At 41.2% G+C, this 16,386-nt stretch overlaps 1 protein-coding gene across 4 annotated transcripts in view; it reads left to right on the top strand.

Annotated features, from left to right (window-relative positions):
* The window catches only part of fhod3b (formin homology 2 domain containing 3b), a 130,252-nt gene that overhangs the window by 86,446 nt on the left and 27,420 nt on the right, over positions 1-16,386 (top strand). For all 4 annotated transcript variants that reach the window (XM_042489536.1, XM_042489535.1, XM_042489534.1 and 1 more), the window contains 10 exons: positions 139-189; positions 826-1,016; positions 2,234-2,788; positions 2,877-3,802; positions 4,265-4,423; positions 5,675-5,857; positions 12,021-12,140; positions 12,992-13,153; positions 14,262-14,452; positions 14,661-14,853. In XM_042489536.1, the coding sequence (XP_042345470.1) occupies positions 139-189; positions 826-1,016; positions 2,234-2,788; positions 2,877-3,802; positions 4,265-4,423; positions 5,675-5,857; positions 12,021-12,140; positions 12,992-13,153; positions 14,262-14,452; positions 14,661-14,853 (2,731 nt within the window). The remainder of the gene's footprint in view (positions 1-138; positions 190-825; positions 1,017-2,233; positions 2,789-2,876; positions 3,803-4,264; positions 4,424-5,674; positions 5,858-12,020; positions 12,141-12,991; positions 13,154-14,261; positions 14,453-14,660; positions 14,854-16,386) is intronic.

Here is a 16,386-nt window from a genome sequence, read left to right as displayed (position 1 = left end):
GTCTTGCCATAACTTTTTATGATGTCCTGTTTGCTTTCTTTGCACTCACCATATCATTTACAGTTAGACAACTGAAATATTAATTCATACTCACTGTGAATACATGTCCTAAATTCTGTCTCTGTTTCTGTATTTCAGTCGAGATTCTGTTGACAAGAGGGAAGAAGCGAGACAAGCCAGAGAGGAAAGGTGACTTTACTTGGGTTCCTGGGTTCACATGGATCACACTTTTATGCTACAGCTTTGAAGATACATCAAACTGCTTCTAAATCTTATTCTAAAAGTGGTAGCAGATGTAAAGCCTCAGTCTGAATTATAGGTGTCAGAGCTCTTTTAGGCCTGCTCACCATTAAGATGTCCCAAAGTTGACAAGACAAGTGTGTAATTGTGTTTTGGTATGGATTTGGTCCGGTTATCTCCCTCTGAGTGTCTGTGTGCTTGATATAATTTATACCTCAGTGCCCTCACTTATTTCACCCCTGTCAACTGCAACATGCATCTCAATGAATTTTAAACAATATGTGAACTGAGATCAGTAAACTCCAGCCAACAATGATATACATCACTTTGGCAACAACAAAAGAAGGATGTCATTGTCACTATTTGCTTCTCTGAGTAATTGGATTACATCTCCATTTCCCATAATTACCCAGGAATAAGACAAATATTTCACCGGTGTGTTCACAGCATAAATAATGACATCATTGTAGTTATTTACTAAAACCTCACTGTTGGAACACGCCATCAACTTTGTGTGAGCGTGATCTTTTTGGCTTGTTCCTTCTAATTTCTTTAAAGACAAGTGAAAGCATTTTGTCATTGCAGGTACAAGAACGTTGAGAGGCTTGCTGCAGAGGAGTTTGAGCGGGAGCGCCCCAGAGCGCCAACAAGAGGACGGACAGAGATCACTTTGTGTTTAAGTTCCAACCCTGCCAGCCGCTCTGTGTCCCGCTGTGCCACACCCTCGTCCATTGTCTCACAGGAAGACACGGTCGTCACTGCACAACAGATGTCAGGTAACTGCTGTTTGCCAACCATTTATTCATCATCAGCCATAAGCACGAGTGAAATGAGCATGGACAGTAATGTTGGCTTTTAGAGCTGGTAGAGACAATACTGGCTGTTACACAAACTCGGCTTGGCATTAACACTTGATGAGCGATTATCGTACAGAAATTTGATTTAGCTGCTATTCTGCTATGGTTATTGGGAATATCTACTTTACTTTAGATATGCTTATCAAAATGTTTATATGAAACAGTGATAGTTGAGGAAAATAGATGCAGATATTTTGATGTATGAATGTGGCTGATTTAACAGCCATTGTTTCTATGGTTTGCAGTCTAAAGGACATGTTTCTTTTAGTGTTACAGCAGTTTACTTTTCTATAACCTACTTGGGAACAACTTAAAGGAATACTTCACCCACACAATGACCATTTTATATTACATGTAATTACTCACCCTGTGTTATGTTGAATTCATAAGTAGATTTTAGTTTTCCTCACATACCTCCACAGTGAAAGAAGAATCCAAAAACAGAAACAGAAAATTCTTGATTCTGAAAATTCTTCAATTAAAGTTATAGGCAACCACTTTTAACAACAGCAAAATTACACCAAAAGATGTGTTTACAAACTCTCACACAACTTGTGCAGCTGAAAGTCAAACTTATCTATGCTCTCCTCAAAGCCAGACTCCATTGGCAAAAACAGTAATTTTACCTCGCTGAACATGGGAGCTGCTGGTCTACCACTGTCTCAATCAAATAGTTTGTTTGTATTATTGTGTGACGTTGGTGAATCCAAACTAACCCTTTAAAACAGAAAAGTGAGCATCAATAAGTTTTCACTCCGTTCACCACAGAGGCATGTAAGAAAAACACAAGGTAGGTAATTGATAAACAAATGGTCATTTAGAGAGGTGTAGTATTCTTTTAAACCGATATTCAAATTGAGCAACTTTTTCTCCTCCGAAGTTGTAGTGCACTCCCTTTGTTTTTTACAGCCATGTTGTATGTTCATTTGCTATGGTAACAGAATTTGGTGATTGCTTTGTGAATTATTTCTACAGTCTGAAAATATAGAGTCTCTCAGTACAATTAAGGATTATGTCAGGAAGCAATTTAAAACTGTTTTAATTCTAAACAAAGAATGTTTCTGAAGACTAGCAGATAATATTAGGGCACATAACTAAAGTACGTTTTTTTCAAGCTGTTTTGATTTCTCTTCCAGGAACAGAACATATCTCAGAGCCAGACCTTGACCCACAGACCAGAACTAAAAGTCCAACGCCAGAGTTAACAGCATCAGAACCTTCCCCCACGCCTCCATCCAAGCCAGACAAGCAGCAGACTGAGACAGAGTCGCCTGCAGAGATGGAGGATGTTGCTGAGACTCAGTCTGACCAGAATGTAGTGGCGGAGCCGGCGTCAGATGAACAGTCAGGCATAGAGAAAGAAGAGAGGCAGGAGCAAGGGAAGCTTGAGGTACAGACACAATGCATGGATGAGGTAGAGGTAGTGGAGCAGGTAAAAGAAGAGGAGGCAGCAGATGTAGCAGAGGTGGCAGAGACAGATGTGGAAGTGAATGTCGAGTTAGAGGAGGAGTTTGAGAAGGAGCAGCCGACGGAAAGGGATGTAGAGGACAGTGTACTGCTGAGTGAGAAGGAGAGACAGAATGAGGAAGTGAATGAAAAGGACAATTGCTCTGCGTCCAGCATCTCCTCCACGAGTAGCACTCTGGAGAGGGAGGAGCGCGAGGAGAAACTCACCAATGACATTGAAGCAGGTATGACTTGATGTTAATTTTATTCACTTATTTTGATGATCAACTATGTATTTTTCCCTCAGTGTCATTTTTTTCCCCTTATTAACAGGGCAGTGGACCAAGTGCATCAAAGATGCAGATGTGAATGACCAGTGCAACAAAATACTCAACAGCAAGCGCTTCATGCTGGACATGCTCTATGCTCAGATGACAGCGAGCAAAGATGAAGGGAATGTAGCAGAAACTGAGAAAGAAAACTGTAAATGTGAGAAGGAGGCAGAGGTCAGTGACTCCTCTGTGGCCAGCTTGGCCAGCAGAATCTCCACACTGGAGGCTCACAGACAGGCCAGAGAAGAAAATGTGAAAAAACTGGAAGTGGGACATCTGGATAACCAGGGCAGCGTCCGAGCAGTGGCCGAGAAGTTTGGAGATTTGGTCAAAGGCCTAACGTCTCCTCCTGAGGTCGAGGCCTCAAAGGAGCAGCAGCAGCAGCAGACTGACAAATCGTCAACTGCTGCCTCATCAGCCTTACCGCCAAAGAAAGAGTCAGACTATATCTGGGATCAGCTGATGGCCTCACCCAGGGAGCTGCGCATCAAAGAAATGGACTTCACGGACCTGAGGGATGAGGACGACATGGACATTTTAGATATGGACAATGTGATGGGGTCAGGTGACCTCATACCTCCTCCTCCTCCTCCGCCATGCAATGCTGCCCTGCCACCACCACCGCCACTGTTTGGGTGCCCCCCTCCTCCTCCCATCCTTGGCAAAATGATGCCCCCACCCCCACCATTCATGGCTCCTATCCCTCCGCCCTCCCCTCAGCTGAGTCGAGGGGAGATGCCTCTCTTCCAAAAGAAGAAGAAGACAATTCGTCTCTTCTGGAACGAAGTGCGTCCAGTGGACTGGCAGTGTAAGAGCCATAAATTCTGTAAAGAGTCCCTCTGGTCCAAACTGGAGCCAGTTAAACTGGACACATCCAAGCTGGAGCAGCTGTTCGAGTCCAAATCCAAGGAGCTGCCTGTCACAAAGGTAACTTTGTGTTGTACTGCTGTTACAGTAGAGCCATGCAGTATTACTATACTAAAATTTTGGAGGTTTATTTTGCAGTCTTAATCTCTCTCACTTAGCTCAGGATCTCCTGCTATCCAGTTCCATATTAAAAAGGATCATTTTCAGTAATAAATTTGGCCAAACTGTCGTCACCCTGCGTAGCATTTAAAATGGGCAAAAACCCTCTCAGTATTAGTAAGAACCGAAAATCTTGTATGCCATTACTTCATCAGTTTATCATCTCCTATCTATGCCGAATTGCAACTCAACAATGGGGAACTGAATACAAGCTGCTCTCTGTCTTCATTTTATGATAATAGCTGATAGATAGGTGGAGTGTGTTTTCACACATACTTTGTGTAGCACGTCTTTAAACCATTACGAGCTGCTCCTACTACTCAAGACAGAATTTAACATGATGATGTTTTGTATTTCTCATAGAAAGCGGCTGTCGATGGCAAACGACAAGAAATCATAGTCCTGGATTCAAAACGCAGCAATGCCATCAACATTGGCCTGACTGTCTTACCTCCTCCTCGCACTATCAAGACAGCTATCCTCAACTTTGATGAGTACGCACTGAACAAGGAAGGGATTGAGGTAAGTAAGGTGGTGCCATCTTTTTGTAGTTGTTTTTTTTTTTTTTACATTCAGAGCTTTTATAAAGGTTTTCAAATGAAGCTTTGAATGTCTGTCATCATATTTTATGACATCACCCTAAAAAGGATAAGAACAGATTTTCAAACAAAATCCTCAATTTAAGTAAAGTGATTGTTTGGATTAAATGAGTGTCACTTTCTACTGAATCAACTTTCTTTAATGAATAAGTGTAATGCGTGCTTCTCTTGAATTGTGAAAATTAGTGCATCTATCTTTATTCAATGAATTTTGACTCATGGACTTAGCAATGCTCATGGAATTATTGGAAATGTTTGGACCACATGATTTGGAAACAGTCTTAAGCAACCACCTCTGCAATCTAATTCTACAAGACGTACAATCTTAATAATATTTGTGTAGCCTGATGTCTATCATATCTGCAAATTTGCAAGATACTTGGTTTAAGCATAACGAAAAGACATGCAAAAAAAGAGAAACTGCACACATTAAAATGTTGATTTAGAATGCGAATGTCAATGCTATAAATGGAGCTTCAAAGCTTGTATCTAAATTGGTACTATATATTATAAGATCTGTCTGGCCTATCAAATATGACCCATTCAAGATCACTGGGTCCAAAATAAACATGGTTTTCTTGAATGATATTTAGTCAGCACACCGAAATACACTGGTGTATTTCCCCAAACAAGAGATTTAACTTTTCTTGATGAAATGGCCCATAATGTTGACATATCATGTGATTTTCTGGCTGCACAGCTGGCTTTTTGGCTGTTCCTATGTGATCAATCACGGCAATGATTAAAGGTTAGCTCCACATGCATATTTTCAACTTGTTTAAAGACCATACCACAGCAGATAATGATTAATGTCGCATCCCTTTGGTGTTATACAACCTGCAGTTTTCAGAGATCCACCTTGAGGTCATTCTCGAAAAAAGGAGTATTCCTCCCCATCTATTGTCTCTGGAGATATTTTCAGCCAGACAACAAAAGTGAGGTTGAAAGTTCAGATGTCACACAGGTTTGTGGGAAAAATTGGAAACATCTTAAGCAAACAAAGCGAGAAATGTCAGAATCAGTTTGTTTCCTCTCTCCTGCTATGATTTACTCCCTGATATATTGTAAAAATGTTACTCAAGCGCTGACAAACTTTTGATAGGTTGACTTGATGAATTATCCTCTAAGCCTCTTCTTTCCCCTTCCCCTCCTCTTGTGTCTGCCTTCCTCCTAGAAAATCCTGACAATGATCCCCACAGAGGAGGAGAAGCAGAGGATCCAGGAAGCTCAGCTGGTCAACCCTGATATTCCCCTGGGCAGCGCTGAACAGTTCCTTCTTACCCTCTCCTCCATCACAGAGCTGTCTGCTCGCCTGCAGCTGTGGGCATTCAAGATGGACTATGAGCTCATTGAGAAGGTCAGGCACATTTCCTGTCCACTTTTATCACATAAAGACCGATCATACTTTGGGAGGGTACAGAAGTAAAACAATCGAAAAACTTTTTTGGTAACAATTGTTTGCCTTTTTCTTTTATTTCACCAGCATTAAAGTGATAGTTGTAAATTTTAGAAAATACACTTATTTGCTTTCTTGCCGAGAGTTAGATGGGAAGATCAATAACACTATCATGTCTGTATGTCAAATATGGAGTTAGCAGCTGCTTAACTTAACGTAAAGACTGGAAATAGAGGGCAACAGTTAGTTTAGTAACAAGGATTTGCCAAATTCTGGATTGCTCCTAATGAAGTGTCACCATAGTAGCTTGCCTGGTGCATGTACAAATTAGCCATATGTCTTGCTGCCAGTCTGCCACACATACAGCCAGCCCCTATATAAGGTTAGGGAGGTTCTGTCAGTAACCGATCCGTTCCGCCTGCCCAATCCTTTCCTCGCATGCACAAGCGGTCCGCCATCTTGGACAGCTACTACAGCAGCCTAACTTGGACAAACAGGTATTTTATCATATTTTATGCCCTGCCGGATCTGATCTACAAATGTGTGGTCAAACTAGCTACTCCTGCGGAGACGGAGGAAGAACTATGGACATCCGACCCCTGACTTATTCAAACATTGTACTACTGTTTCTATATTTTGCATTATTGTTATGCCTCTTTGGTGTAAATAAAGTTTTGAAAATAAAGAACTACAGACAGAGACAGAGGAAGAGGAAGACTGAAATATATGTTCTATTTATGTGTTTATAAATATAGCACAGTTTATAACTGATTTGAAGTGATTTCAGTTATTTCAAATAAATAATACAGAGTGAGCTACCTGTCTAATGCAGACAATTCATTGTGTTCTCTAAAATGTCTAAATTGAATAAAAAATTAATCAAAATCATCCCAACTGCAGTTAGAATATGCAGACTTATGGTTTAAAACATGCATTTGGAAGATATCAGAAATTAATTCAGCATCCTCAATAACCTCCAAAAGCACCCATAAAATGTCAAAATTAGCTAATCAGTTGCTGATGTACGGTCAATATATATAATTAATAAAGTAATAATTATAAAATAATTATATCAGTTATATTCTATGCACATTTTGCTTTTCGTACTCATCTTTTCTCTAATTCCTGAGACAGGCTGTCTTAGCATGGACACCGGTTTTCAAGCATAATTTCTCTCCACATAAATATTCGCGTTTAGGAGGCACGGATCAGGTACTGACGCACCTGTTTGTCCAAATGAGGCTGCCGTAGGTAGCTGACCACGATCCATGGGCGGGCGGATCATAATACATCCATCCACGGGGCGGAGCGTGTAAAGAAAACTTCCGGGTTGCAAGAAATGGAGTCGGCGTGCAGGTGTCTAGCTCCCGCAAAGACCGTTTCATTTTACATTTTAAACGCTACTTTTCTTTTTCCACTTCGATTAAAAAAAAACCATTATAACAGTGCCAGCATTACGACGGGAAATATGTCTAAATCAGCGAAACAAGCCGTGCTAGCATAGCCGGTGCTGCTAGCGGGACTTTAACGGCAGCATTTATCTCAGACTTGCTTGAACAGCACCGAGCAGCGTTAGCCGCCGACTTCAAGGTTTGAAAACTTGGATGCCAAGTTGGACAAGATCCAGACATCAGTTTCAGGCCAGGGACAACGTATATCGGATCTCGAGTCTAATGCAGAAGATGTCAGCCAGCGCCTGTAGGCACCTTGAAGCTACATGCTCCTCGCTGCGGGAAGACAAGTGGCTCTAAACTCTCCGATTTAAAGGGAAGAAACAGAAGACCGATGTCAAAATTGTGGGCCTACCAGACTCCGTTGAGGGCGCACGCCCCACTTCCTTCTTCTCCCAGCTCCTCGTAGATGTTTTTGGCCATCAGGTGCTCTCATCTCCCCAGGAGCTGGATAAAGCCCCCCGCAGCCCCGTACCCAAGCCGGGCCCGCGGGAACGACCGCGTCCCTTCATTATTCGCTTCCATCGATACCAGATTAAGGACTTGGTGATGAGGGAAGCACGCAAACGTGGTGATCTGGAATGTAATGGGCATAAACTCCGGTTCTACGAGGACTACACCGCAGATGTTTTGAAGCAGCGGGCCGAGTATAAGGATGCCATGGCTGTTCTTTATAAAAGAGGACTCAGACCTTCTCTTCTTTTCCCTCCATATTGGCGAAAAGAGGTGGTTATCGTTTCTGATGCCACTAACTTTATTCAGAGCCTGAGGGAAAATCTGGACATTTTGCCGCCATTCACTAAATGATGATTCGCGTCAGCGGACTTTCTAGCCCTCTGAGACTTTCAGTCTGATCTTTGTGAGTAAATAATTGTGGACAAATGTCCCCTCTATCTCCACCGTTCTTGTGGACTAACTGATGCCCTTGTCAAATAAGCTGTTGGAGTTTTCTTTTGTGTTTTTCTCCACTAGTCTTATTTCTATGATTTGCTACAGCCTTAGCCTGTGAGTAGCCAGAGACTAATACAGTTGGCCAGCCCATCTAACTGTTTAATGCATATGTGGGAATTAGTACAGGTTGGAAGTAAACTCTTGGTATGTTTGTTAGTAGACCAGAGGGGTTTGTTGTAAGGTTGCTGTTTAGAGTGAAAGTTTTTTAAGAGAGTTTCTAAATGGTCCTCTCTGTAATTGTCCCTTATTGGCTGAATAAACTGAGTTAAAAATGACAGGATTGATTCCTAAATTCCTGTATCTATTCGAGTGCCTCCCTGTTATGATTCTCAAATCATTTTTAAAAGCCCTTGACTCTTTAATTTCATTTTATATCTGGAATGGTAAACATCCCCAGCAACTGAAAGCCTTTCCTCAGAGACCTAAACAGATGGGGGGAATGTCTCTGCCTAATTTTCAGTATTATTACTGGGCAGCAAATATTTGTTGTTTGATGTATTGGATATATTTCCACCTTGAACCCTCACGTCCAGTCTGGGAAACAACAGAGGTCTCTTCTAGTGGTCCAGTCTCTTTACCTGCACTCTTAGGCACTGCGCTCCCACTTGCTTCTTCGATTCCGAACAGTAACAGTTGTGAAACAATCTTTACGCATTATTTTCAATTTAGGAAAAAATGTGGACAGCAGACTTTTTTACTTAGAAGTCCTATAGTAGCTAATCATTTATTTGCTCCTTCAATGGCTAATGGTGCATTTCAAATCTGGTACAAAAATGCTGTAAATGTTTTGATGATCTATTCCTGGACAATGACTGTGCAAGTTTTTCTCAACTGACCAAAAACTTTGAAATTGCCACCACTCATTTTTTTAGATTCTTACAGGTCAGGCATTATGTACATTATTTAATACCCAATTTTCCCCATAAACCTCCAGCTAATACTGTTGATGTATTTCTCTCTGTTAACCCAGTGTCAAAAGGTATCATGTCCAAACTTTACAATCTTACCTCTAAAATGCACTGTCCCTCATTGGCAGCTATAAGAACCACTTGGGAACAGGACCTCAATTCTGCTTTCACTGTTGACACATGGAATTTAATCCTTTATCAGATAAATTCCTCTCCATGTGTACTCAGCATGTAGTCTTGCCATTTGAAGTTGTCCATCGTATCCATGTATCAAAGATCAAATTGCTCCACAAGTTTCCGCTACTTGCTCAGCTTCCTCTCATGGGCCTCCTCAATATGTTCTTCCCAAGGCACCGTAAGTTCCCACATGATGACTTTTTTGGTGGAGTCTGAGAAGATGACCACGTCGGGGCGGGGTATGGTATGAGTTAAGTGCATTGGGAACTTAAGCTGTTTGCCAAGATTCACTCTCAGCTGCCAGTCTGGGGCTGTGGAGAGCATGCACGTTCTTGAATGAAGCAGTGGGGGATTCTCGACAGCTTTGTGGAAGGAGATGGACCTCTTCTCAGGATGGAATTTGCTGGGCTTTATGGCTGTGTTGACCACTTCCGCAACTGCCTTAAGCACCTGGTCAGCCAGGGCCTTAGGAAAGCTGCTGAGGAGGCACTGCAGGGTTCCTCCTCTACCACACTGAGGACAGAAAGGTGATTTGACGTTGCCCCATGTGTGCAGGTTAGTGGGACTTGGTAAGGTGTCATAAACTGCCTGGACCAAGAACCTGATGTGATGGAAGTCTGACCGCCAGAAATATGACCAAGTGATCCTGCGCTGCACCAAATTCTCCCACCTTGTCTAGGCCCCACCATTCTGCTGAACCTGCCTCTTCCTGAAGGAGATGTTGCCTCTTTTTCCCCGTGGTTTTGCTGATATGTCAACTCAGGATGTAGCCCAGGCCCAAGCCACCTTTGCAGATAGCTGCTGATCTTCTTCTCCAGGGGCTCCACAGTTGACAGTGAGATGTCATACAGCAACAGGGGCCACAACACCCTGGGAAGAATGGCATGCTGGTACACCCAAGCCTTGAAATGGCCAGGTAGCCCAGATTTGTCAACCTTGGTTAGCCAGGTCTCGAGGTCTCTGCAAGTCTTCAGGATGGCAGCTGTGTCTCTTAGGCTGTAGTCAAAGAGTTTCCCCAGACTCTTTACTGGTTGTTCTGGCGGTGTTGGGATTGTTGTCCCAGAGATGGTTCAGCGGAACTTGTCCACTGGTCTTTCTGTCTTCATCTCCAGGGATCTCGACTTTGATGGTTTGAAACTCATCCTTGCCCATGTGATGAGCCTCTCAAGCACTCATAATATCCACCTGCTGCCAGGGACTGATGTTGTGGTGACCTTCAGGTCGTCCATGAAGGCTCTGTCTGGGGGCAACCTCACACCAGTTTTTGTCAGGTTTTTGTTTTTTTGTCTTGGCACTCCACCTCTGCTGATATGACAACCTGTATGAACTTGGAGAAAATATGTTTCTTCTTCTTTTCTCTCTCTTCCCTTTTCCATTCCTTTCTTACCCTTTCTTCAACATTTTCCCCTCATGTGTCATTTATTTTCTTTATTCATTGTTCCTTCTCTTATTTTTTCTGTCAGTACTAAGGGGTGTAATAGTCTTTTCTGTAGCGGTATCTATACATGTATTTATTTATTATTATTATTTAATTTTTAAAACTTTTTTCCCTTTCTTTTTTAGTTTATGATAGATAATGTGTTCTGTGGTCGGCTGTGGGTATCCATGCTTGGTTGTGTTTTGATGGGATGGATGTGTTGTGATGCAAGTAAATGTTTGGGGAAAAAATCTTTGAATAGTTACTGTTTTATTCAATATTGTCAATGAATAAAAAGTAATTTGAAAGAAATATATATTAAGATGCGTGTGCCTTTGCATTTGTGTACCGTATAGGCTGTGACTATAGTCGGGCTCTATACCCTGGATATCAGTGACAACCTTTTCTTTTCTTTTTTCTTTTCCTTTTTTCATTATTTCTGCTTATTTTTATTTGCCAGTACTTGCACTACCGTTACTAATGTTATGTCTGTGATTAATTTAATTTAATTTATTTTTAGTATATATTTTTTTAAAGTCTCACTCTTAAATATTTATTTCAATAAAAAAATGAAATAAATATTGACCAAAATCTGCATGGGGGATTTTAGGCCCGACTCTTACTTAGCAAGCTGCAGTGACTGTAGAAAGAACCAGGCTAGCTGTCCCCCCCTTTGTTTCCAGTCTTTATATTATGCTTATCGACCGATTGCTGACTGAAGTCTTTAAAATATTTTTCAGATTTAGTTTCATACTTGTACCACTGACAGATTCACAATGTATAGTTTATTTTAAATAGGACAAAAAAATTGCAGAAAAACCAGAGACAACATATTTTGTTGTTGCACACTTTTTTTTTTCTTTTTCAAAACCTGGTGCCTTCATTACCTTCATGCCAACCTGATTGCAGACAGTTAAGTCGGACATTTGGGCGTGTTTAACTACAAGTGGCTACCGTAGCCTCAAGATGCTAGCCTCAAGCAGAGATGAGGAGTGGACTACAAGTTTCATCTAACTCCACAACCTCAGATATTCTTTCTTTTCAAACTTGTAGTCAACTTCAACCAATGCTTCCTCAAGTCACCTGAGGCAAACTTGATGTATTTTATGATTCTGACAATTTACTGTACAGTGTCATCAAGGAAAACAGAAAAGCAGAATTAATTGGTAGAAACACGAACAGAAGGAGTGCGTTGTGACTGCATTTTCATGCTCTTTTAGGAAGTGGCAGAGCCTCTGCAGGACCTGAAGGAGGGGATGGACCAGTTAGAAAAAAACAAGACGCTCCGCTACATCTTGACCACATTGTTGGCCATTGGCAACTTCCTCAACGGCACTAATGTGAGTAACCCTGGCTTAGAGGCTCCTCTTTTTTTCACTGTCTCTCCCTCTGTGCCTTTTATGCATTTCCTCCATTTCCTCCCACGCACCCCCCCACCCCCCACCCTCCCACCAAAATATTTATTTGGCAAGGTTAACAGTGGACCCTATGTGTAGAAGAATGTGCTGCCTGACTGCACCAGACACTGTCCTTCTATAGTAAAAATGCTCATAAGGGCCTCTGCTGAACCTGGCTCTGTCTGTCTGAGGGGAAAAAGGCAGCGAGGATCTATGATAGCGGTTTTCTGACCGTTTGTATTTGTCTGGCTGCTTGTGTGTGAACACGCATCTGTGTCTTGGATATTTTTGTCTCACTCTGTGATGCCGATAACTGTGGCTTAGCATGTGCTGTTGTGTGCATCTGTGTAAATGTCTATGTATGAATGAACCTCTGGGATATGAGAGCCAAAAATGCAAAAGGGAAACATAAGTCATCAACATCAAAACAAGTAGTTCCCGTAAATAATGGCTGCATTATATTTTGCAGTAAGCCATTTAAACCTGGCAGCAGAACAAGGGAGATCCTGTTGGGATTTTATCTTTCATGATATGTCCGGGCTCTTTTTAGCTCTGCTGTGGAGAGCAGAACAATCGGTCGGGTTTGAAGTAGATTGTGGTCTCTGATAATCACCAGCCAAATGAATCTACATATCTACTCGGCGCACTCCATTGAGCCCCTTTTTCTAACCATGCCAAAAAGGAAATTCACTGCAATTTGGTCCTCGACTCGGAGTCTTGATTTTTAATTTCAGACAGTTGTTTCTGTCCCACATTCTGACCATGTTGCTGTGTATGTGTGCTTGCATCTCCAGGCTAAAGGCTTTGAGCTGAATTACTTGGAGAAAGTCCCGGAGGTGAAGGACACGGTTCATAAGCAGTCCCTGCTGCACCACGCCTGCACCATTGTGGTGGAGAAGTTTCCAGACAGCACTGACCTCTACTCTGAGATAGGAGCCATTACCCGCTTGACTAAGGTGGTTAACTTTTTCAAAAAATGTGTCCACATTATCAGTTTGTCACTATAGTGGAAACCACTTATATTGATCACGTCTGTCCAGATTGATCGCTGTAAGCCGATGCTAATTTTAAGCTAATTTCTGTCTTTTTCTTCATTTCTCACACACATTATCTTCTAAATGACATTTTTATTTTTATTATATTCATATAAAGCAAAAGAATGGACAATTTTGCTATTTACAGGGTTTCCACACATTTTAATGGACAAACTTTTCAAAAAAATTCTAATAACTTTTAAGGGCTCATAATAACTTATTTTCGTTCCCCACTTGCCTGGCATTTTTAAAACATATCTGATTTAATGTCAGCTAGCTGGAGGACATGAGGGGAGAGACAAAACGTGGGGAGAAGACAAGTATGTGATAGTAAACAAAACATCACACATCGAAACATATTAGAGCTATGTTATATCATCAGCTACAGAAAATGAATTTGTTGAATTATGTTTAAGATTATCCATGGAAGATTACTATAACAGTGTCATGGCACTGAACAAAACTTACTTTTGCTGGTTTTCCATGACTGTAGGAGTGCTGTATTTACTGAATTTCATTAACTGTTTCAAAATTTAGTACAGCTGTTTTATTACGGGGACATTGCATGAGTGAACATTGTCAAACCCCCTGGCAAGGGCAGATTCAACCACAGGTGCCTTCCCAGTGCACATTCATTTTTTGTCTCTATTACTTGCATCACTAACAAGCAGACACAAGTTTCGAGGAAATTGATTGTCATTGATCGAATATGGCTTTCTTCTTCCAGCACATGTGCATTCAGCACTAGCCTCAGGTATCCCATGACAAAACATTATGATGGGAGTAATGTAAAAGAAATGAAAGTAAAGCCCCAGAATGAACACTATAAGCAGACTACTTGATTAATATAAGCCTATTATTTAAACTGCTTTTTTGTAGATTTTGTCCCAAGCTTTTTCATCCATATAAGCGGTTGACCACTGTAACTGTAATCACTAGCTCCCCTGTGGTAGTAAATCAAAATTTAATATCCATTGATGTTAATCCTCAACAGTTGGTGATGACTTTTTGTCTGTGATATTGTTGTCAGGTGGACTTTGACCAGCTTCAAGACAATTTGTCCCAGATGGAGCGAAGGTGCAAAGCATCATGGGATCACCTCAAGGTTATTGCGAAACATGAGATGAAACCAGCATTGAAACAAAAAATGTCTGACTTCCTCAAAGATTGTGCAGAGAGAATCATTATTCTGAAGATTGTACATCGAAGAATACTCAACAGGTATGCTCAGGTGTAGAAAATGACTCCATGCTGAATTAGAATAGAAATGTCCTGTATTTTTCTGCCAAAATGTGTATATTGTTACCAATATTTCTAACATTTTTAATGGCATGTAAAACCATTTTTATTGTAGATTCATGGTTACTTTTGAAGCATATATAAACTGTTTCCACCAAAGTATTTCTGATGTTTCTTTACACATCTGCAGGTTTCATGCCTTTCTGCTGTTCCTGGGCCATCCGATTTACGCGGTACGTGAGGTCAGCATTCATCGCTTTAGCAAGATCCTGAGTGAATTTGCCCTGGAGTATCGTACAACAAGAGAGCGCGTGCTCCAGCAGAAACAGAAGAGGGCCAACCACAGAGAGAGGAACAAGACCAGGGGAAAAATGATAACAGATGTAAGTGCTCCTCACCACGAGCAAAGGTCACACATACACTTTCTCCATTTCCTGATCCTCGTCTTTATTTAGTTTTTACTTTCTCAATTCTATGAGACAGTAAGAGCAATCCCTAGACACTGGTTATAACCTTAATCTAGTTAAAGTGCCAAACGTGGCAATTTCTAACAGATGCAGCATACATTTGTAATGACATCAGCATAGTTCCCCTGTATTCACATGTATAGGTTACTGTAACAACAATCAGTGAGTTGTTTTTAGTGTATCTCATTCTGTAGCTGCAGCAGGCTAAGAAAGGCCAGAGCAAATACCTCCCTGCATGATTAAAATCCCTTAAACCCTGAGGAGTTTGCTGCTCAGAGCGGACTCCACAGCGAGCCTTGGCAGGGGCCCCTCTCTCTTCAAAGGGACCCTAATTCAATCACTGTGTGAAAATTCAAACCTTTGGACATCCCTGAAGGAGAAATAACAACGCCCACACCTCAGCCGCACTCTTAAAAAGATGTTCAGTCGAATATGCTCTCCTGTTCCATAGCTTGTATATAGGTGCAATGTTTTTTTTTTATAGTATAGGGGGTAAAAATCTCATTGCAATTTTGATGTTTAAAGGAATAGTTTGACATTGTTCACTTTCTTACCACGAGTTGGATGAGAAGATTAATGCAACTCTCATCTGGAACCAGATAAGCTTAGCCTTGCTTAAAGACTGAAAGCAGAGGCAGACAGCTGGCCTCGCTGTGTCTGAAGGTGAAAAAAATCAGAGTACAATTAAAAGCAGGTGAAAACACAATTTTTTTTAATTTTTTTTTTGGCACAAAAAAGTAATAACGTCTTAATTAGTGAGCTTTCATTTTTTTTTTTTTTTCACTTGCGCAATTGATCAAATGGGTCTACTTTCCCAAAGGCTGTTTTTACTTGCCCCTAAACAAATTATTTTTTTACAGTTATCAAATAACAACATGTACTAAAATTACGAGTCATGTTTCATAGCACCAGCAAGGCCCGGAGTTTGGGGTTGTTGGCATCCCAAGCTGCCATGCAAGCGAGATGCTGTCAGCTCTTGTTATGGAACCCCAGTGACCTTTTTCAGACACATGCCATGTCTTTGAAAAGTGACCCAGTTTTGTTCGCTTTGTTCTCAAACTTACGTCAAACTGTGCAATACATAGTTGGAGTTTGGCCTACACTACTAACCCTACCGGACTAAACTCCTTTTTCCAGGATAATTGAAACGCTCACTTGCACTTTAACTCAAAAATTTTGTCTTAACTAGCTGCCATTTTCTCTTAAGTGCATATGCAACTCTCAACAGAGATGAGAAAGAAGCAAGATGGCTCACTCTTAAGGTACTTCCATCATCAGTTCCACGAAAAACTGTGTTTAATTATTTTTTTATCAGGCAAGTGAGTTGCTAGATTTACTAGTCCAACGTGGAGTTTTACTTGGCTCGGGCGATTGGGCAGTACCTATTATTGATCCCAGTTTAGAGGTGGTGGTAGGCCAATTTTTTATCTCCGGACAGAACTAGGTTAG

The sequence above is a fragment of the Plectropomus leopardus genome, chromosome 7 (genome assembly GCF_008729295.1).
Source record: "Plectropomus leopardus isolate mb chromosome 7, YSFRI_Pleo_2.0, whole genome shotgun sequence".
Taxonomy (NCBI): domain Eukaryota; kingdom Metazoa; phylum Chordata; class Actinopteri; order Perciformes; family Serranidae; genus Plectropomus; species Plectropomus leopardus.
Note: the sequence above shows the minus strand (reverse complement) of the source record. Positions and strands in the feature narration are given on the sequence as shown.